The sequence below is a fragment of the Somniosus microcephalus genome, unplaced genomic scaffold (genome assembly GCF_052327205.1).
Source record: "Somniosus microcephalus isolate GS21.2 unplaced genomic scaffold, FLI_Smic_1.0 unresolved_chr2, whole genome shotgun sequence".
In the NCBI taxonomy this organism is placed as follows: domain Eukaryota; kingdom Metazoa; phylum Chordata; class Chondrichthyes; order Squaliformes; family Somniosidae; genus Somniosus; species Somniosus microcephalus.
In genome coordinates this window covers 73,635,409-73,656,481 of record NW_028225180.1, presented here as the reverse complement: position 1 = coordinate 73,656,481, position 21,073 = coordinate 73,635,409, and the positions used below count along the sequence as shown (strand labels likewise).

The window sequence follows — 21,073 nt, the reverse complement described above, 5'->3', positions numbered from 1 at the left end:
CATGTGACTCGGCCAACGTTGTCTACCTCATACGTTGCAGGAAAGGATGCCCCGGAGCATGGTACATCGGCGAGACCATGCAGACACTGCGACAACGGATGAACGGACACCGCGCAACAATCACCAGGCAGGAGTGTTCCCTCCCAGTCGGGGAACACTTCAGCAGTCAAGGACATTCAGCCTCCGATCTTCGGGTAAGCATTCTCCAAGGTGGCCTTCGAGACACACGACAACGCAAAATCGTCGAGCAGAAACTGATAGCCAAGTTCCGCACCCATGAGGACGGCCTTAACCGAGATCTTGGGTTCATGTCACGCTACATGTCACCCCACCTGACGCAGGGTCATCCAGACTCAAGTCGACATTGGCTTGTTCTCTCTACACAGATGCGGCCGGACCTGCTGTGATTTCCAGCCAAAAAAAATGTTTTTTGTCTGTTTTTTTGTTTTTACAGACCCCAGCATCTGCAATATTTGACCCCTTGTGACCCCACCTCATTGTTCTTTGATGTAATGTTTCCCTGACTGACCTGTTTGGACACCATTCACACCTTTGACTGCTGTGATTATCTCTCTGCCGAGGTGTGATAAATGGCAGTTGGAAAGGTTACCTGTAAACATCTGACATGATTCTCTGACTATATAAGCTGTGTCTTTATGCATTTCTCCACTTCACCTGAAGAAGGAGCAGCGCTCCGAAAGCTTGTGATTTCAAATAAAGCTGTTGGACTATAACCTGGTGTCGTGTGACTTCTTACATTACTCCAGAGGAGAGAGTGATACCCACTGAGCCACTTCCACCAATCAGCATGGCACCACCCCTACCCTCCCTCTCTTGGGCTGCAGTCACCCAATCAGAGCTGCAGGTCTGTGCCAGGCTGGCTGTGATTGGTGATGTGGCGTGAGGGGGTGGGAAATGACCCCCACGTGGGGGTGGAGTGTGTGCCCAGCGATTATGACGTCACAAAGGGTTGGAAGCCCGGGCGGATGCTGTTGCTAGGGGGCGGAGCTCATGTCAATCATCTCTTAAAGAGACAGGCCGCCGGCCGCAGCGCAGGGCAGGGATTGCGGCGGCCAGAGCAGAGCGGAGAGCAAAGCAAAGGCACTGCCCCCACAAGGTGCATATTTAAATAATCTTTGCAATCTTTAAACCTGTCGGGGAGGGTGATGCAGGATCCTAGGGCTGGTTGTGCTCACTCTGCATCCGCCCAGTCGCGGGAAGGCAGCGGATGCAAAGCGCAGACTGACGGCTGATGCAAGACATCCCAGCTGGTTGGTTTTTTTGTGGTGGGTGTTGTTGGGTCTAAAGCCCCCTGATTATTTTTTTGGGGGTGGTGGGTGAGGTTTTGGGGAGTGCGAACTCTGCAATGGTGCAATGAGATGGGGGGAAGCTGCGAGTAGCGGAGGCGGTGGGAGCAGGGAGAGAGAGAGAGAGAGTCAGTCCGCGGCCCGGCCCGGCCCGACCCAGTCCTGAGCCACTGGTCAGTCCGCGGCCCGGCCCAGTCCTGAGCCACTGGTCAGTCCGCGGCCCGGCCCAGTCCTGAGCCACTGGTCAGTCCGCGCGCCCGGCCCAGTCCTGAGCCACTGGTCAGTCCGCGCGCCCGGCCCAGTCCTGAGCCACTGGTCAGTCCGCGCGCCCGGCCCAGTCCTGAGCCACTGGTCAGTCCGCGCGCCCGGCCCAGTCCTGAGCCACTGGTCAGTCCGCGCGCCGGCCCAGTCCTGAGCCACTGGTCAGTCCGCGGCCCGGCCCAGTCCTGAGCCACTGGTCAGTCCGCGGCCCGGCCCGGCCCAGTCCGGAGCCACTGGTCAGTCGGCGGCCCGGCCCAGTCCTGAACCACTGGTCAGTCGGCGGCCCGGCCCAGTCCCGAGCCACTGGTCAGTTTCAGCCCGGCTCAGTCCCGAGCCACTGGTCAGTTTCAGCCCGGCTCAGTCCCGAGCCACTGGTCAGTTTCAGCTCGGCTCAGTCCCGAGGCAGTGGTCAGTTTCAGCTCGCCTCAGTCCCGAGGCAGTGGTCAGTTTCAGCGGTAGAGGCAGTGGTCAGTTTCAGCGGTAGAGGCAGTGGTCAGTTTCAGCTCCGCTCAGTCCCGAGGCAGTGGTCAGTTTCAGCCCGGCCCAGTCCCGAGGCAGTGGTCAGTTTCAGCCCGGCCCAGTCCCGAGGCAGTGGTCAGTTTCAGTCCCGAGCCACTGGTCAGTTTCAGCTCGGCTCAGTCCCGAGCCACTGGTCAGTTTCAGCCCAGCCCAGTCCCGAGGCAGTGGTCAGTTTCAGCTCGCCTCAGTCCCGAGGCAGTGGTCAGTTTCAGCGGTAGAGGCAGTGGTCAGTTTCAGCTCGGCTCAGTCCCGAGGCAGTGGTCAGTTTCAGCCCGGCCCAGTCCCGAGGCAGTGGTCAGTTTCAGCTCGCCTCAGTCCCAGGCAGTGGTCAGTTTCAGCTCAGCTCAGTCCCGAGGCAGTGGTCAGTTTCAGCGGTAGAGGCAGTGGTCAGTTTCAGCTCGCCTCAGTCCCGAGGCAGTGGTCAGTTTCAGCTCAGCTCAGTCCCGAGGCAGTGGTCAGTTTCAGCTCAGCTCAGTCCCGAGGCAGTGGTCAGTTTCAGCTCAGCTCAGTCCTGAGGCAGTGGTCAGTTTCAGCGGTAGAGGCAGTGGTCAGTTTCAGCTCCGCTCAGTCCTGAGGCAGTGGTCAGTTTCAGCCCGGCTCAATACTGAGACTACGCCTATTGTTAGAAAAAGGTATAGTGCCAGAGGACTGGCGGATAGCTAACGTAATAACTATATTTAAGGGGGATAGAACATGTCCAAGGAACTATCGAGCAGTCAGCTTAACATTGGTGGTAGGAAACATAATGGAATCCCTACTAAAGGAGAAAATAGAAAACATCTAGAAACCAAAAATATAATAATGAATAGTCATAATAGATTTCAAAAGGGAAAGTCTTGCTTGACCAACCTAATTTAATTTTTTGAAGAGGTAACAGAGAGTCCAAAGATGTGCGGGTTAGGTTGATTGGCTATGATAAATTGACCCTTAGTGTTAGGGGGATTAAATACGTGGGGTTACGGGGATCGGGTGGGATATGTGTCGGTGCAGACTCGATGGGCTGAAATGGCCTCTATCTGCACTGTGGGGTTTCTGTGAGTAGACAAGGGTAATGCAGTTGATGTAACTTATCTAGATTTTCAAAAGGCCTTCGATAAGGTACCACATAATAGACCGATGAACAAGGTCAGAGAATGTGGAATCGGGACAAGTAGCCAAATGGATAGCTAGCTGGCTTCAAGACAGAAAGCAGAGAGCAGGGGTAAAGGGTAGCTATTCACAGTGGCAGAAGGTGGGTAGTGGTGTTCCACAAGGATCAGTGCTGCGACCACTGTTGTTCACAATTTACATTAATGATTTAGACTTTGGAATCAAAAACACAATTTCTAAATTTGCAGATGACACCAAATTAGGGGGGGGTAGTCAATATTGAGGAGGACTGCAACAAGTTACAGGAGGACATTAATAAACTTGCAGAATGGGCATATAATTGGCAAATGAAGTTCAACACAGATAAATGTGAGGTATTACATTTTGGTGGGAAGAATAGGGAGGTCACTTATCACTTGGAGGGTGCGAGTCTAGGTGGGGTAGAGGAACAAAGGGATCTGGGAGTACAAATACACAAATCACTAAAAGTTGCGACACAGGTTAGCAAGGCCATAAAAAAAGCAAACCAAGCACTAGGGTTTATTTCTAGAGGTACAGAATTGAAAAGTAGTGAAGTTATGCTAAACCTGTATCGAACCTTGGTTAGATCACACTTGGAGTACTGCGTACAGTTCTGGTCGCCATATTATAAAGAGGATATAGAGGCACTGGAGAGGGTGCAGAGAAGATTTACAAGGATGATACCAGAAATGCGAGGGTATACATATCAGGAAAGGATGAACAGGCTGGGTCTCTTTTGAAAGAAGGCTGAGGGGTGACCTAATAGAGGTCTTTAAAATGATGAAAGGTTTTGATAGAGTGGATACAGAGAGAATGTTTCCACTTGTGGGGAAGAGCAAAACTAGAGGCCATCAATATAAGAAAGTCACCAAGAAATCCAATAGGGAATTCAGAAGAAACTTCTTTACCCAGAGAGTGGTGAGAATGTGGAACTCGCTACCACAGGGAGTGGTTGAGGCGAATAGTATGGATGCATTTAAGGGGAGGCTGGACAAGCATAAGAGGGAGAAGGGAATAGAGGGTTACGCTGATAGATTTAGATGAGGAAAGACGGGAGGAGGCTCGAGTGGAGCATAAATGCCGGCATGGACTGGTTGGGCCGAATGGCCTGTTTCTGTGCCGTATATCCTATGTAATCCTAGGCAGTGGTCAGTTTCAGCAGCAGAGGCAGTGGTCAGTTTCAGCAGCAGAGGCAGTGGTCAGTTTCAGCTCGGCTCAGTCCTGAGGCACTGGTCAGTTTCAGAAGTAGAGGCAGTGGTCAGTTTCAGCCCGACTCAGTCCTGAGGCAGTGGTCAGTTTCAGACTGGTAGTGTGTTAATTACAGCAACAGAGCACCATTAGATTTATATATAAACCCAATTTATCAATTAATCATAATGTGTGTCATAGATACTCATATATCTATGAGTATCTTAAATTGCCAGTGTTTGTAACAATGGTTAACAGAAATGCTGGGAATGTTCCCAGAGGAGGTCTAATTTTAGAGAGACTCCAAATGTAGTGCGTGAGCATCTCAATCAGTTCAGCTGGCAAACTCTGTCATTTTTCAAACTGCATTGTCGTACAGACCCGTGGTTATATTGTCACATGCATGTCAAATGCAGATTGGAGCGTGTAGCACAAGATGACACTCAGCGTGGAATGTGTAACACAAGGCTAAGAGAAGCAAGGGAGGAAACGGCGGAGGCTCTGACCATCATTTTCCAGTCCTCTCTAGCTATAGCTGTGGAGCCAGAGGACTGCTAAAGTTGTACCATCGTTTAAAAAGGGAGTAAGGGATAGACCGAGTAATTACAGGCCAGTCAGCCTAACCTCGGTGGGGAGCAAATTGTTGGAAAAAATTCTGAGGGACAGTATTAATCATCATTTTAGAAAGGCACGGATTAATCAAGGACAGTCAGCATGGATTTCTTAAGGGAAGGTCGTGCCTAACTAACTTAATTGAATTTTTTGAGGCGGTAACCAGGAGGGTCAATGAGGGCGGCACGTTTGATGTAGTCTACATGGATCTTTTGACAAGGCCACACATGGCAGACTAGTCCGAAAAGTAAAAGCCCATGGGATCCAAAGTTGGCTCAGTGGCAGGAAGCAAAGGGTAATGGTCGCCGGGTGTTTTTGTGACTGGAAGGCTGTTCCGCAGGGCTCAGTACAGGTCCCTTGCTTTTTGTTATACTGTATATCAGTGATTTAGACTTCAATGTAGGGAGTATAATTAAGACGTTTGTAGATAATACAAAAATTGGCCGTGTGGTTGATAGTGAAGACAAAAGCTATAGATTGCAGGAAACTATCAATGGACTGGTCAGGTGGGCAGATAAGTAGCAAATGGAATTCAATCTGGAGAAGTGTGAGGTAATGCATTTGGGGAGGGCTAACAAGGCAAGGGAATACACAATAAATGGTAGGATACTGAGAAGTGTAGAGGATCAGAGGGACCTTGGAGTGCATGTCCACAGATCCCTGAAGGTAGCAGGACAGGTAGATCAGGTGGTTAAGAAGGCATACGGAATACTTGCCTTTATTAGCCGAGGCATAAAATATAAGAGCAGGGAGGTTGTGCTTGAACTGTATAAAACACTAGTTAGGCCACAGCTAGAGTACTGCGTGCAGTTCTGGTCACCGAAGAAGGGTCAAACCCGAAACGTCAACTCAAATTTCTCTCCACGGATGTTGCCTGACCTGCTGAGTTTTTCCAGCATTTTCTGTTATTTCGGACTTCCAACATCTGCAGTATTTTGCTATCGTACAGGAAAGATGTGATTGCACTAGAGAGGTTGCAGAGGAGATTTACAAGGATGTTGCCGGGAGTAGAGAATCTTAGCTCTGAGGAAAGATTGGATAGGCTGGGTCTGTTTTCTTTGGAACAGAGGAGGCTGAGGGGAGATTTAATTGAGGTGTATAAAATTATGAGGGGCCTAGTTAGAGTGGATAGGAAGGACCTATTTCCCTTAGTAGAGGTCAATAACCAGGGGGCACAGATTTAAAGTAATTGGTTGGAGGTGAGAATTTTTTTCATCCAGAGGATGGTGGGGTTCTGAAACTCACTGCCTGAAAGGGTGGTCCTCTTTTGTTGAACCAATTAACTGTAAATTAATAGAACTTTAAATAAAACTTATCAAATTTAATTAAAATTACATTGGCTGGGGTGATGATGCACTCCAGTCCCCGTGGCGCCCACCGGTCTCGGAAGGCCCCCAAGTGTGCCGGCGGACACCGCGTGCTCCATCTCCAGGGCCACCCATAGCTGCGGAAGCGAGGCAGGCAATCGGGCCGAACGACCCCCTCCTGAAAGGGTGGGAGAGGCAGAGACCCTCATCACATTTAAAAAGTACTTGGATATGTACTTTAAGTGCTGTAACCTACAAAGCTATGGACCAAGTGCTCGAAAGTGGGATTAGGCTGGGTAGCTCTTTCTCGACCAGCACGGACACGATGGGCTGAATGGCCTCCTTCTGTGCTGTAAATTTCTATGATTTTATGAATCCTGGCACTAGTCCTAAGGGGAATTTTGGATATGGAGGAGCAGGGGTCATGGTCATAGGGAGGGAAGGGTGAAGACCCTAGATTTACCAGAATGATTCCCAGACTCCAAGGGTTAAGTTACGAGGAGCGATTACACAAACTAGGGTTGTATTCCCTGGAATTTAGAAGGTTAAAGGGTAGCTCTTTCTCGACCAGCACAGACACGATGGGCTGAATGGCCTCCTTCTGTGCTGTAAATGTCTAGATTCTAAGAGATTTGGTCACCTTATCTGAGGAAGGATGTTCTTGCCATGGAGGGAGTGCAGTGAAGATTCACCAGACTGATACCTGGGATGGCAGGAATGACGTATGAGGAGAGATTGGGTCGATTGGGCTTATACTCGCTGGAGTTTAGAAGAATGAGAGGGGATCTCATTGAAACTTATAAGATTCTGACAGGACTGGACAGACTAGATGCAGGGAGGATGTTCCTGATGGTCGGGGAGTCCAGAACCAGGGGTCACAGTCTAAGGATAAGGGGTAAGCCATTTAGGACAGAGATGAGGAATTTCTTCACCCAGAGAGTGGTGAACCTGTGGAATTCTCTACCACAGAAGGCAGTTGAGGCCAATTCATTAAATATATTCAAGAAGGAGTTAGATATATTTCTTAAGGTTAAAGGGATTAAGGGGTATGGGGAGAAGGCAGGGACAGGGTACTGAATTTGGATGATCAGCCATGATCGCATTAAATGGTGAAGCAGGCTCGAGGGGCCAAATGGCTGACTCCTGCTCCTATTCTTCTATCTATGTTTCTCTATATATGAGGACACAGTTTGTGTTTCAGGCTGTAATGTAATTAGTGTTTGTGTTACAGTGACATCTGACCCGCGAAGGCACAGTTTACTCGTTGCCAGAAGTGAGAGGGGGGGAAAATCAGCCGAACCAGCGGTCGGCAGCGCCGCCTGACGGAAGGACACCCCCCAATCTCAGGGAGTGGATAATGGAACAGTCCGGGCCGGCCGCGCTGTGCGAGCTGCTGCGCCGGGGGAAGAGTTACCGGGATGGACCGGCCGGCTCTCTCATCTGCCGCTTGCTGAGGAAGAGCGCGATGGAGGCCGGGGCTGGAGCCGGCGAGCGGGAGTTGTTGGGGGAACCGCGCTGGATCCCGAACCCTGGCCTGGAGGCGGTGGCTGGAGGAGGAGCAGGCGGCGACAGCAGCAGCAGCAGCTCGTCCGAGCGGGAGAGTGCGTCGCCCGCCAGCCGCCATCTTGCGGAGCGCCGCTTCTTCTTCGACGACGACGATGATGAGCCGCCGCGGGTCAAGAGGGGCCGGGTGGAGCGGGCGGTGGGAGGAGTCCTCCGGCCTCCCAGCCCGGGCGGGCGCCGCCGGGTCCTAGCGCCCGCCGGTCGCCGGGAGGAAGAGCGCCGGCGGCTGAAGCGCCAGCTGGAGGCGATGAGGAGGCGGATCCAGCAGCTGCAGGGCCGGATCGGGCGGGCCTGGCACCGGGAGGCCGAGGCCGGCATGCGGCTTGGGGCTCGGCGCCCGGGGGCCGAGGAGCTGGGCCGTGCCCTGAAGGCCGAGCTGAGCGCGGCGGTGGCCCAGGCGGTGGACGCCGTGGTCAAGATGTTGGGCCCCAGGCCTTGCCCGCTGGGCGCGAACGGGCACGTCCCGCAGGCCCAAGTCGAAGCCCTGCCCCTCGTCGTGCGGAGGAGCTCGCCCGGGGAGCTGGGCGCCGGGGCCACCCCGGGCTGGCCGCGCCCGCTGCCCTGGCAGGCGCTGGTCGGCCGGGAGCCGAGCCCGGCCCTGCCCTCCGGGGAGAGGCCCGGGCTCCGGACTCAAGTCTCCACCGCTCACCCCCGGCCCCAGCCGCCCTGCCCGCCCGTCACCAAGAGCGAAAGTCTCGACCTCCAAGAGGGCCAGGTGTATGGAGCCGGTGCGGTATCCTTCAATCTAATCCAGGGGTGGTTTATATATATATATATAGAGCCATAACTGCACAGAAAGAGGCCATTCATAGCCATAACTGCACAGAAAGAGGCCATTCATAGCCATAACTGCACAGAAAGAGGCCATTCATCGTCATAACTGCACAGAAAGAGGCCATTCCTAGTCATAACTGCACAGAAAGAGGCCATGCATAGTCATAACTGCACAGAAAGAGGCCATGCATAGTCATAACGGCACAGAAAGAGGCCATTCATAGCCATAACTGCACAGAAAGAGGCCATGCATAGTCATAACTGCACAGTAAGAGGCCATTCATAGCCATAACTGCACAGTAAGAGGCCATTCATAGTCATAATGGCACAGAGGGAGGCCATTTGGCCCATTGAGTCCGTGCCGGCTCTCCGCAGAGCAATCCAGTCAGTCCCATTCCCCCGCTCGATCCCTGTAGCCCTGCAAGTTTATTTCCCTCAAGTGCCTATCCAGTCTCCCGCTTTGAAAACTTGAGTGTCTCCGCTTCCACCACTTCCGTCTACTCTCGCCACTCGCTATGTAAAAAAAGTTTTTCCTCACATTTCCCCCCCCCCCCCCCCCCCCCCCGTATCTTTTGCCCAAAATTTGTGTCCCCTAGTCCTTGTACCAGCAACTACTGGGAACAGCCTTTCCCCAGTCTAGCCTATCCAAACCTGTCATACTCTTGTACACCTCTTATCAAATCACCCCTCAACCTCCTTTTGCTCTAATGAAAACAAATCCAGCTTCTCCAACCTGTCCTTGTAGCTAAGATCCCCCATCCCCGGAACCATTCTGGTAAATCTCCTCTGCACCCTCTCAAGGGCCTTCACATCCTTCCTAAAGTGTGGTGACCAGAAGTGGATGCAAATCTCCAGTTGTGGCCTAACCAGCACTTTATAAAGGTTCAGCATAACTTCTCTACCTCTACTCAATACCTCTATTTATGAAGCCCAAGATCCCATATGCTTTGTTAACCACTCTCTCAATATGTCCCGCCACCTTCAGGGACCTATGCACATTAACTCCCAGGTTCCTCTGTCTCTGCACACTCTTTAAAACTGTGCCATTATATGTGTATATTGCCTCTCCCTGTTCCTTCTGCCAAAATGCATCACCTCACATTTCTCTGTATTAAATTCCATCTGCCCATTCTGTTAGCCTTTTTTATGTCCTGTTGCAGTCGATTGAGATCATCGTCACTGTTGCCACACCCCCAAGTTTGGTGTCATCGGCAAATTTAGATATTCTACTCTGTATTCCAATATCCAGGTCATTTATGTACATCAAAAAAAGCAGTGACCCCAGCACTGACCCTTGGGGAACACCACTGTCTACCATCCTCCAGTCTAAAAAACAGCCATTTACCACAACTCACTGTTTTCTGTCCTTAAGCCAATTCCTTATCCAAGCTGCCACTGATCCACCTATTCCATGAGCCTCAATTTTGTTAACCAGCCTTCTATGTGGTACTTTGTCAAACGCCTTCCGAAAATCCATGTAGACAACATCCATTGCATTCCCTTCATCAATCCTCTCTGTTACTTCATCAAAGAATGCAATTAGATTAGTCAAACACGAGCTGCCTTTTACAAACCTGTGTTGGCTCTCCTTAATTAGCTTAAACCTCTCCAAATGCCTGTTAAGTTTTTCCTTGATTATTGTTTCAAAAATTTACCCACCACTGATGTTAAACTGACTGGCCTGTAGTTACTAGGATTGTCCTTACACACTTTCTTGAACAATGGTGTCACAGTTGCCACTTTCCTTTCCTCAGGCACCTCCCCGGCATCTAGGGAAGATTGGAAAATTATGGCAAGCCCTTCCGCTATCTCCTCCCCCAATTCCCTTAGCAAGCCATCTGGACCAGGCGACTTGTCCACTCTAAGCATACCCAGCCTTTCTAATACATCCTGTCTATCAATTTTCATCTCTTCTATTGCTTCTGCCTTTTCCACTTCTACCGATATTTTGTCAGCATCCACCTCCTTAGTAAACACCGATACAAAGTACTCATTGAGTATTCTAGCCTTGCCCTGCGCCTCTAAGCATATAACACCTTCTTTGTCTCTAATAGGCCCCACCCCGCCTCTTACTACCCGCTTACTGTTTACACAAAGATTCTTGGGTTCCCTTTTATGTTAACCGCCATTCTACTCTCATTCTCTCTTTGCCAATCTTATTTTCATCTTCACATCCCCTCTCAACTTATTGTATTTGGTCTGGTTCTCCCTTGAAGAATTCACCTGACATGCATCATACACCCTCTTTTTTGTTTTTTTGTTTTATCATCTTCTCTATCTCCCTCATCATCCAAGGAGCCCTTACTTTGGTTCCCTTACCCTTCCCTCTTGTTGGAATGTACCTAGCCTGTACTTGGAACATCTCCTCCTTAAAGATCATCTATTGTTCCATCACAGTTTTTCCTGTCAGTCTTTGGTTCCATTTTACCCTGGCTAGATCCTTTCGCATCCCATTGAAGTTAGCCCTATTCCAGTTTAGAAGTTCCACTCTAGATTGTTCCTTGCTCCTCTCCATTGCTGATCTAAATCTTATGATACGATGATCACTCGTACCCAAGTGTTCTCCCACAGACACTTGGTCGACCTGGCCCACCTCATTCCCCAGCACCAGATCCAGCAATGCCTCCTTCCTGGTTGGGCCAAGAACATATTGGTCAAGGAAATTCTCCTGAACACATTTCAGAAATTCCTCCCCCTCCTTTCCCTTTACCCTAGCATTATCCCAATCGATATTTGGGTAACTAAAGTCCCCCAATATGCTCTTGCATATCTCTGCGATTTCCCTGCAGTTTTGCTCCTCTACCTCCCGCTCACTATTTGGAGGCCTATAGAATACCCCCAATAGTGTGATTGCACCCTTTTTGCTCCTCGACTCTAATCAAATGGATTCTGTCCTTGTCCCCTCAAGAACATCCTCCCTTTCCAACACTACAATATCTTCCTTAATCAGCACTGGCACCCCACCTCCCTTTTTCCTTCCCTATCTTTTCTGAACACCTTGTACCCTTGAATATTAAGTGCCCAGTCCTCACTGTTTTTAAGCCATGTTTCCGTTATTGCCACATCATATTGCCACACAGCTAATTGCTTCTTGTAGCTCACCAACCTTATTCACCACATTTTGTGTGTTTAAGTACATGCATTCTAAACCCATTTTTGAATTTTTCGTAGTCTGTCTTAGCCTGCTCCTATCTAATATGGCACTACTACCGCCTCTAGTACTATCTTCTCTAGTACTATCCAACACACTCACTCTTATATGCACCTTATTCCTATTTTCTACTCCTATATGCTGGTGCCCACCCCCCTGCCAAGTTAGTTTGAACCCTCCCGAACTGCACTAACAAACCTCCCCGCGAGAATATTGGTCCCGGCTCTGTTGAGGTGTAACCCGTCCAGCTTGTACAGGTCCCACCTTCCCCAGAAACAGTCCCAATGCCTCAGGAATCTAAAGCCCTCCCTCCTGCACCATCTCTCTAGCCACGCATTCATCTGTTCTATCCTCCTATTCCTGTAGTCACTAGCACGTGGCATCGGGAGTGATCCGGAGATTGCTACATTTGAGGTCCTGCTTTTTAATCTCTCTCCTAGCTCCCTAAACTCTGCCTGCAGGACCTCATCTCTCTTTCTTCCTATGTCGTTGGTACCGATATGGACAGCGACCTCTGGCTGTTCACCCTCCTCCCTCAGAGTGTCTTGCAGCCGCTCAGTGACGTAAGAACTAGGAGCAGGAGTCGGTCATTCGGCCCCTCGAGCCTGCTCCGCCATTCAATGAGATCATGGCTGATCTGATCTCGGGCTCAACTCCACTTCCCTGCCCGCTCCCCATAACCCTGGACTCCCTTATCGTTCAAAAATCTGTCTATCTCCACCTTGAATGTATTTAATGACCCAGCCTCCACAGCTCTCTGGGGAAGAGAATTCCACAGATTTACGACCCCCTGAGAAATGAAATTCCTCCTCATTTCAGTTCTAAAAGGGCGACCCTTTATTCTGAAACTATGCCCCCGAGTTCTAGATTTCCCCACGAGGGGAAACATCCTCTCTGCATCTACCTTGTCGAGCCCCCTCAGTATCTTATAGGTTTCAATAAGATCACCTCTCATTCTTCTAAACTCCAATGAGTATAGGCCCAACCTTTCCTCATAAGTCAACCCCCTCATCTCTGGAATTAACCTAGTGAATCGTTTCTGGACTGCCTCCAATGCAAGTATATCCTTCCTTAAATAAGGAGATCAAAACTGTACGCAGTACTCCAGGTGTGGTCTCACCAATACCCTGTACAGTTGTAGCAGGACTTCCCTGCTTTTATACTCCAACCCCCTTGCAATAAACGCCAACATTCCATTTGCCTTTTTGATTACTTGCTGTACCTGCATGCTAACCTTTTGTGTTTCATGTACAAGGACCCCCAGGTCCCTCTGAACTGTAGCATTTTTGTAATCTCTCTCCATTTAAATAATTTTATTTTTTATTTTTCTTACCAAAGTAACCTCACACTTTCCCACATTATACACCATCTGCCAAATGTTTGCCCACTCACTTAGCCTGTCTATATCCCTTTGCAGATTCTTTGTGTCCTCTTCACAACTTGCTTTCCCACCCATCTTTGTATCATCCGCAAACTTGACTACATTACACTCGATCCCTTCATCCAAGTCATTAATGTTGATTGTAAATAGTTGAGGCCCCAGCACTGATCCCTGTGGCACCCCAATAGTTACCGTTTGCCAACCAGAAAATGACCCATTTATCCCGACTCTCTGTTTTCTGTTAGTTAGCCAATCCTCTATCCATGCTAATATAGTACCCCCAACTCCGTGAGCTCTTGTGCAGTAACCTTTTATGTGGCACCTTATCGAATGCCTTCTGGAAATCCAAATACACCACATCCACTGGTTCCCCTTTATCCACCCTGCTTGTTACATCCTCAAAGAACTCCAGCAAATTTGTCAAACATGATTTCCCTTTCATAAAACCATGCTGACTCTGCTTGACTGTATCCTTGATCCTGGCACCAGGGAGGCAACCTACCATCCTGAAGTCACGTCTACGGCCGCAGAAACGCCTGTCTGCTCTCCTAACTATCGAATCTCCTACCACTATTGCTCTTCCAGTCTTTTTCCTCCCCGCCCCCTCCCCCCTCCGTGCAGTTGAGCCACCCGTGATGCCGTGGACTTGACTCTGGCTGCACTCCCCAGAAGAACCATCGCCCTCACCAGTACTCGGAACACAATACTGGTTGGAGAGCACAATGCACTCCGGGGACTCCTGCACTACCTGCCTGGTCCTCCTCTTCTGCCTGGCGGTCACCCATTCCCTCTCTGCCTGCACACTCTTAAGCTGCGGGGTGACCACCTCTAGAAACCTGCTATCCACGTAACTCTCAGCCTCGCGGATGCACCGCAGTGACTCCAGCCGCCGCTCAAGCTCCGAAACCCGGCGCCCGAGTTGCTGTAGCTGGTGACACTTCCTGCACACATGGTCGTCCAGGCTACGCGAATCGGCCAGGACTTCCCACATGGCACAGGATGTGCACTCCACGGGACTGAGCTGCCCTGCCATGCCTCTATTTAATAGACGAAGAACTAACCCAGCAGAAATAAACTTAAAACTTAACAAAAAACACACTCCAGCTACTCGCCAATCAGCTCTTTCCCTCTATTTAATAGGCTATTAACTAACTTATCAGAAATAAACACTTAAACTTAAATACACTCACCAGCTACTCACTAATCAGCTCATTCCCTTGTGTCGATGTCTTTTTTTTTACTCTGATGTCACTTTTTCAAAAACTGCCTCTGTTGAGTTGCTGCCGCTCCTTTTAATTGCTCCGCTCTTGCTGTGCTCCCTCCAGGTCCGCTCCTCCCGGTCTCCGGATAACCCGGGAGTGAATTACAGGCTGGAATCTAATCGAGGGATTCAGGGGGTTTATATATAGAATAACGGATACCCGGGAGTGAGTCATAGGCTGGAATCTAATCGAAGGGGTTCGGGTTGGTTTATAAATAGAATATCAGATACGCGGGAGTGAGTTACAGGCTGGAATCTAATCGAGGGGTTTGGGGGTTTTATATATAGAATAATGGATAACCAGGAGTGAGTTACAGGCTGGAATCTAATCGAGGGGTTCAGGGGTTTATATATAGAATAACAGATATCCGGGAGTGAGTTACAGGCTGGAATCTAATCGAGGTGTTCAGGGGGGGTTATATATATCGAATAACAGATACCTGGTAGCGAGTGATTCGCTTCGTTACGCTCCTAAAATTGGGAACAGCACTGGGATACACTCGGTATAGGCATGGGAACCTGATTTTGGGGGGGGTGGGTTGGCTGGGCTGTTATGCCGGCTGGAGTGGGCAGGAGCCAGGGAGCTGCACTGAGGCAGGACGATGGTTGTGTGGAGCAGGGTGAAATAGAGCGGGGGGGCAGGCTGTTCCCCACAGCCCCATTGAGTTTGTTTCTGTACCATTTGCTCTCGTTGCTTTTCTTTAACCGACGGTCAGGACGGGCTGTCCCCCGGGCACCTGAAAAAAGCCAAACTGATCTTCTTGTACAGCAGGTACCCCAGCTCCAACACGCTCAAAACCTACTTTCCTGACGTCAAGGTGAGGAGCAGGGGGGGTGGGGAGGGCGTGGTTTTACTGTGATAGACAGTAGAGGGACGGGATCTACTGTGATAGACAGTAGCTGCAGGAGTTCCTCAGGACAGTGTCCTAGGCCCAACCATCTTCAGCTGCTCCATCAATGACCTTCCCTCCATCATAAGGTCAGAAATGGGGATGTTCGCTGATGACTGCACAGTGTTCAGTGCCATTCACAACTCCTCAGATAATGAAGCATACCATGCCTGAATGTAGCGCGACCTGGACGCCATCCAGGCTTGGGTTGATAAGTGGCAGGTAACATTCGCCCAACACAAGTGCCAGGCAGTCACCGTCTCCAACAAGCGAGAGTCTAACTACCGCCCCTTGACATACAATGGCATTGCCATCGCCGAATCCCCCACCATCAACACCCTGGGGGTCACCACTGGACCAGCCACATAAATACTGCTGGCAACAAGAGCAGGTCAGAGGCTGGGTATTCTGTGGCGAGTCTCGCCTCCTGACTCCCCAAAGCCTTTCCACCATCTACAAGGCACAAGTCAGGAGTGTGATGGAATACTCTCCACTTGCCTGGATGAGTGCAGCTCCAACAACACTCAAGAAGCTCGACACCATCCAGCCTGCTTGATTGGCACCCCATCCGCCACCTTTAACTATTCACTCCCTCCACCACCGGTGCACCGTGGCTGCAGTGTGTACCATCTACAAGATGCACTGCAGCAACTTGCCAAGGCTTCTTCAGCAGCACCTCCCAAACCCGTGAACTCCACCACCTAGAAGGGCAAAGGGGGCAGGCACATCACCATTTGTGACTTGGAAATATATCGGCCGTTCCTTCATCGTTGCTGGATCAGAATCCTGGAACTCCCTCCCTAACCGCATTATGGGAGCAACTTCACCACACGGACTGCAGTGGTTCAAGAAGGCGGCTCCCTCCCACCCCCCCCCCCCCCCCCCACCTTCTCGAGGGCAATTAGCGATAGGTATTAAATGCTGGCCTTGCCAGCGATGCCCATATCCCATAAATGAATACAGTAAAAAAAAAAAAAAAAAAATGTGGCGGGGTTTTACTGTGATAAGACAGTGTAGAGGGAGCTTTACTCTGTATCTATCCTGTGCTGTACCTGCCCAGGGAGTGTTTGATGGGACAGTGTAGAGGGAGCTTTACTCTGTATCTAACCCCGTGCTGTACCTACCCGTGTGGGTTGGGAGGGTCCCCGAGAGTTGCCAGGCCTCTGTCCCACGTGTATCCACGGGGAATGCTGGGAGCTGAAGGTGTGTCACGATGAGCTGCTGTCAACTCCATCTCCTCCTTTCTTTCCTTCCCCAGTTTAATCGCTGCATCACCTCTCAGCTGATCAAATGGTTCAGCAACTTCCGGGAGTTCTTCTACATTCAGGTGGAGAAGTTTGCCCGCCAGGCGCAGAGCGACGGGGCCAGCAGCTCAGAGCAGCTCACCGTGAACCGGGAGTCCGACCTGTTCCGCACCTTGAACCAACACTACAACAAGTCCAGCGAGTTTGAGGTATGAGGGCCTTCCCTTGGAGCTTTCCAGCCTCTTCGTTTCAACAGACCGGTCGGTTGCCGAGCGACCAGGCTTCAGGACCTCTGGATTTGGTAGGCCCGAGCCCTCGGCCCACTGCAGCTCGAGGCCTTGTCAGGCTTTTGGCCCTTCGAGAACCTCTTCGGGTGCCACCCTGCAAATGGCCTCCTTGGGTCAGGAGGAGAGGCGCGAATGACCCTGGATTTCCCCCCTCTTCCGCCGCCGCCCCCTCCTTTCATTCCCCAAACCCTCCTGCCCCCTGCCCCAGACTCTTGTCATCTTCCAGGGCTGCATGAACAGAGAGACCTGGGGGTATATGTGTGCAAATCATTGAAGGTGGCAGGGCAGGTTGAGAAAGTGGCTAAAAAAGCATACGGGATCCTGGGCTTCATGAATAGAGGTTTAGAGTACAAAAAGCATGGAAATTATGATGAACTTTTATAAAACACTGGCTCGGCCTCAACTGGAGAATTGTGTCCAATTCTGGGCACCGCACTTTAGGAAGGATGTGAAGGCCTTAGGAAGGGTGCAGAAAAGATTTACGAGAATTATTCCAGGGATGAGGGACTTCAGTTACTGGAGAAGCTGGGTTGTTCTCCTTAGAGCAGAGAAGGTTGAAAGGAGATTTGATAGAGGTGCTCAAAATCATGAGGGGTCTGGACAGAGTAGATAGAGAGAAACTGTTCCCATTGGCGGAAGGGTCGAGAACCAGAGGACACAGATTTAAGGTGATTGGCAAAAGAACCAAAGGCGACGTGAGGAAAAACTTTTTTATTCAGAGTGGTTGAGATCTGGAATGTACTGCCTGAAAGGGTGGTGGGGGCAGATTCAAGCTTATCTTTCAAAAGGGAGTTGGATTGGTTAGACCACACTTGGAGCACTGCGTACAGTTCTGGTCGCCATATTATAAAAAGGATATAGAGGCACTGGAGAGGGTGCAGAGAAGATTTACAAGGATGATACCAGAAATGCGAGGGTATACATATCAGGAAAGGATGAACAGGCTGGGGCTCTTTTCTCTTGGAAAAAAGAAGGCTGAGGGGTGACCTAATAGAGGGCTTTAAAATTATGAAAGGTGTTGATAGAGTGGATACAGAGAGAGTGTTTCCACTTGTGGGGAAGAGTATAACTAGAGGCCGTCAATATAAGATCGTCACCAAGAAATCCAATAGGGAATTCAGGAGAAACTTCTTTACCCAGAGAGTGGTGAGAATGTGGAATAGCACAGATGCATTTAAGGGGAGGCTAGACAAGGGAGAAGGGAATAGAGGGTTACGCTGATAGAGTTAGATGAGGAAAGACGGGAGGAGGCTCGAGTGGAGCATAAACGCTGGCATGGACTGGTTGGGCCGAATGGCCTGTTTCTGTGCCGTATATCCGACGTAATCCTGTGTATCTGAAAGGGAAAAAAATTTGCAGGGCTACGGAGAAAGGACGGGGGCAGTGGGACTCGCTGAGGTGCTCTTGCAGAGGGACGGGCCGAATGGCCTCTTTCCATGCTGTAACCATTCTATGATTCTGAGGTCCTCCCGGTGGGCAACGGCGCTCAACCGGAGACCCGGCCCACCTTCTAGTGGCAGGTCACGGAATTACACATCCAGGGGACCAGGCGGAGGTTGTCTGAGGTGGCACCGGGGAGCAGCAAAGGCAGGGGATGGGGAGCAAGCAGCGACCTCTGGTGATCGACTGTCACTAACCCAGGGGCACTGAGGCCAAGTGTAGCCCCTACCACCCCCCCCCCCCCTTACTGAAACAGACTCGCGGTAACGGTAAACGGGCGTTGGCGGAGGAGGTTACGATTCTTGAAGCGGGGCTGAAGTTGAAATAATTGAGACCAATCTGCAGCACAGGAAGATCCCACAAAGAGCAAATGAGGAAAAAGCCCAGTTAATTTTTTTTTCGGTGGCGTTGGTTGAGGGAGGAGGAATGTTGGCCCAGGACACTGGGGAGAACTTCCTGTGCGATCTTTTATCGTCGGCTTAATGCCTCCTCCGAAAAGCTCCGACAGTGCAGCACTGGGAGTGTCGGCCTGGATCATTGGGGGCTCCAGTCTCTGGAGTGGAGTCGCGAGGTTAAGTGTCCAGCAGCACACCCACCCCGTGGCTCCCCAGGCTCCATCGCCGGCCTGTGCCGCTTTGGCTAATCCCTCAGTGAGTGTCCGGGGTGGGGGGGGGGATGTTGGCAAGGGGGCAAAGTCAGTCGGGCTTCCCACTCCTGATCACTATCCGGCGATTTCCCCTACTGGGGAAGGTGTGCGTGGACAGGAACTGGGTGGGACTGTAACACCTGCCCCCCCCCCCAACAGTGAGATCTCTCGCGTGAAGGAAAGGCCTTTTGGGGGGGCAGTGTAGCACCCCCACCCCGAGCAGGAGCCTGTGCCTCGGGGAGGGGAGTGGAGTGCAGGAGAGTCTAGAGGAAGAGCGGGACCCTCTCGTCATTCTTTGATCTGTATTAGCAGGTACCGGACAAGTTTCTGGAGGTCTCCCAGACGACCCTGCAGGAGTTCTTTGACGCCATCATGAAGGGCAGGGACTCGGACCCCTCCTGGAAGAAGCCCATCTACAAGGTGATCAGCAAGCTGGACAGCGACGTCCCTGAACTCTTCAAGTGTCCCAGCAGCCTGTGAGGAGGGCGAGCGGCCGGTCTGTGGAGGGGGGGGGGGGGGCTGGGCTGCCCCCGCCCATCATGGGGCCCTCCTTTTATTGAACCGCCCGCTGAGTAATCCTTCACTCCGCGCGCTCCTGCCCCACTCAGCCAGCCAGGCTGGGCAGCCCTCGCCTGGGAGTTGCCCTCCACCCACCTCGTCACCACCTGGCTGACTTGTGACCTTCCGTCTGGCCTGGACGCAACCTTTTCCCCCTCCTCCTTTACTTATTTATTAGACGCCCTGCAGGCTGTGACTGGCAGAGGCTCTCGCCAGCCGATTTAAACCCATCCGTCCTGATTAAATTGTATTCCGGCTTTCAGGTTCATCATAAGAAGATCAGCACTAAGACGATCCCTCCGAGCTATTAAAAGCTGCCTTAAGTCAGATTACAAGGCTAAGCCGCCTTAAAAACAAATACCCGGCCTGTGCCAATCCAATATGGTTTTGTATTACGGGGGAGCCGACAAGATTGAGATTCCCCACCGAGGCGGGGGGGGGATCCCTTGTATCTTTTTGTCCTTACCTAACCAATCGCAGCCCAGCTTGTCTGCCAGGGCCTAGCCAAACCGCACACTTAACCATGCTCTTGAGGACTGAGGCCTGACCCAGTCTGCTGCCAATTGCAAGTGTCAAGATGATAGAAGGCTTTTCAGATAACTGGTGGGGGGCGGGGGGCAGATACCCTGAGCCCCACGCACCGAGCAGGAAGAGCCCAGGATCATTCCCAACCTGCGCTGTGTTAGTTGATCTCACCTGGTGTGGTACTGAGCCCCACGCAGGATTTGCCGATGGATCCAACCTCTTCCACGTTGTACAGAATTCCCAATGGACCCATCCCCTTCACTCCGACTACTGAATTCTCAATGGACCCATCCCCTTCCCATTCACTCCCACTGTACTGAATTCCCAATGGACCCATCCCCTTCACTCCCACTGTACTGAATTCCCAATGGACCCATCCCCTTCCCATTCACTCCCACTGTACTGAATTCTCAATGGACCCATCCCCTTCCCATTCACTCCCACTGTACTGAATTCTCATGGACCCATCCCCTTCCCATTCACTCCCACTGTACTGAATTCTCAATGGACCCAACCCCTTCCCATTCACTCCCACTGTACAGAATCCCAATGGACCCATCCCCTTCCCATTCACTCCCACTGTACAGAATTCCCAATGGACCATCCCCTTCCCATTCACTCCCACTGTACTGAATTCTCAATGGACCCAACCCCTTCCCATTCACTCCCACTGTACAGAATTCCCAATGGACCATCCCCTTCCCATTCACTCCCACTACAGAATCCCAATGGACCCATCCCCTTCCCATTCACTCCCACTGTACAGAATTCCCAATGGACCCAACCCCTTCCCATTCACTCCCACTGTACAGAATCCCAATGGATCCATCCCCTTCCCATTCACTCCCACTGTACAGAATTCCCAATGGATCCAACCCCTTCACCTTGTACAGAATCCCAATGGACCCATCCCCTTCCCATTCACTCCCATTGTGCAAAACTCCTGATCAAATGTATGATCTGAATTCACGGGCTTGGAAAATCTGCCTCAGTGCAGTTGTTTCCGGTCGTGATTTTGCAAACTGGGAATGTCATTGACAGCCAATCAG

The 21,073-nt window shown here is 51.1% G+C and overlaps 1 protein-coding gene across 4 annotated transcripts; it reads left to right on the top strand.

The window, feature by feature from the left end:
- The first annotated feature begins 1,014 nt into the window (after positions 1-1,014).
- On the top strand, positions 1,015-20,650 carry LOC147092817 (prospero homeobox protein 1-like). 4 transcript variants are annotated; one of them, XM_085976058.1, is made up of 5 exons: positions 1,015-1,117; positions 7,536-8,600; positions 15,151-15,252; positions 16,583-16,777; positions 19,251-20,650. In XM_085976058.1, exons 2-5 carry the CDS (start codon positions 7,662-7,664, stop codon positions 19,419-19,421), a joined length of 1,407 nt encoding a protein of 468 aa, XP_085832184.1. In that variant the 5' UTR covers positions 1,015-1,117; positions 7,536-7,661; the 3' UTR covers positions 19,422-20,650. The 4 variants fall into 4 exon arrangements, with proteins under 4 accessions (XP_085832184.1, XP_085832185.1, XP_085832183.1 ...); XM_085976059.1 differs by lacking the exon at positions 1,015-1,117 and adding an exon at positions 1,134-1,271; XM_085976057.1 differs by lacking the exon at positions 1,015-1,117 and adding an exon at positions 1,134-1,286.
- Positions 20,651-21,073: the final 423 nt, after the last annotated feature.

Bases quoted from the DNA above. Each gene is read 5' to 3' on its own strand.
- LOC147092817 (XM_085976058.1), top strand. From the start codon at position 7,662: ATGGAACAGTCCGGGCCGGCCGCGCTGTGCGAGCTGCTGCGCCGGGGG. The intron at 8,601-15,150 runs GTATCCTTCAAT...ACCGACGGTCAG, and splicing joins AGGTGTATGGAGCCGGTGCG to GACGGGCTGTCCCCCGGGCA. The intron at 16,778-19,250 runs GTATGAGGGCCT...GATCTGTATTAG, and splicing joins ACAAGTCCAGCGAGTTTGAG to CAGGTACCGGACAAGTTTCT.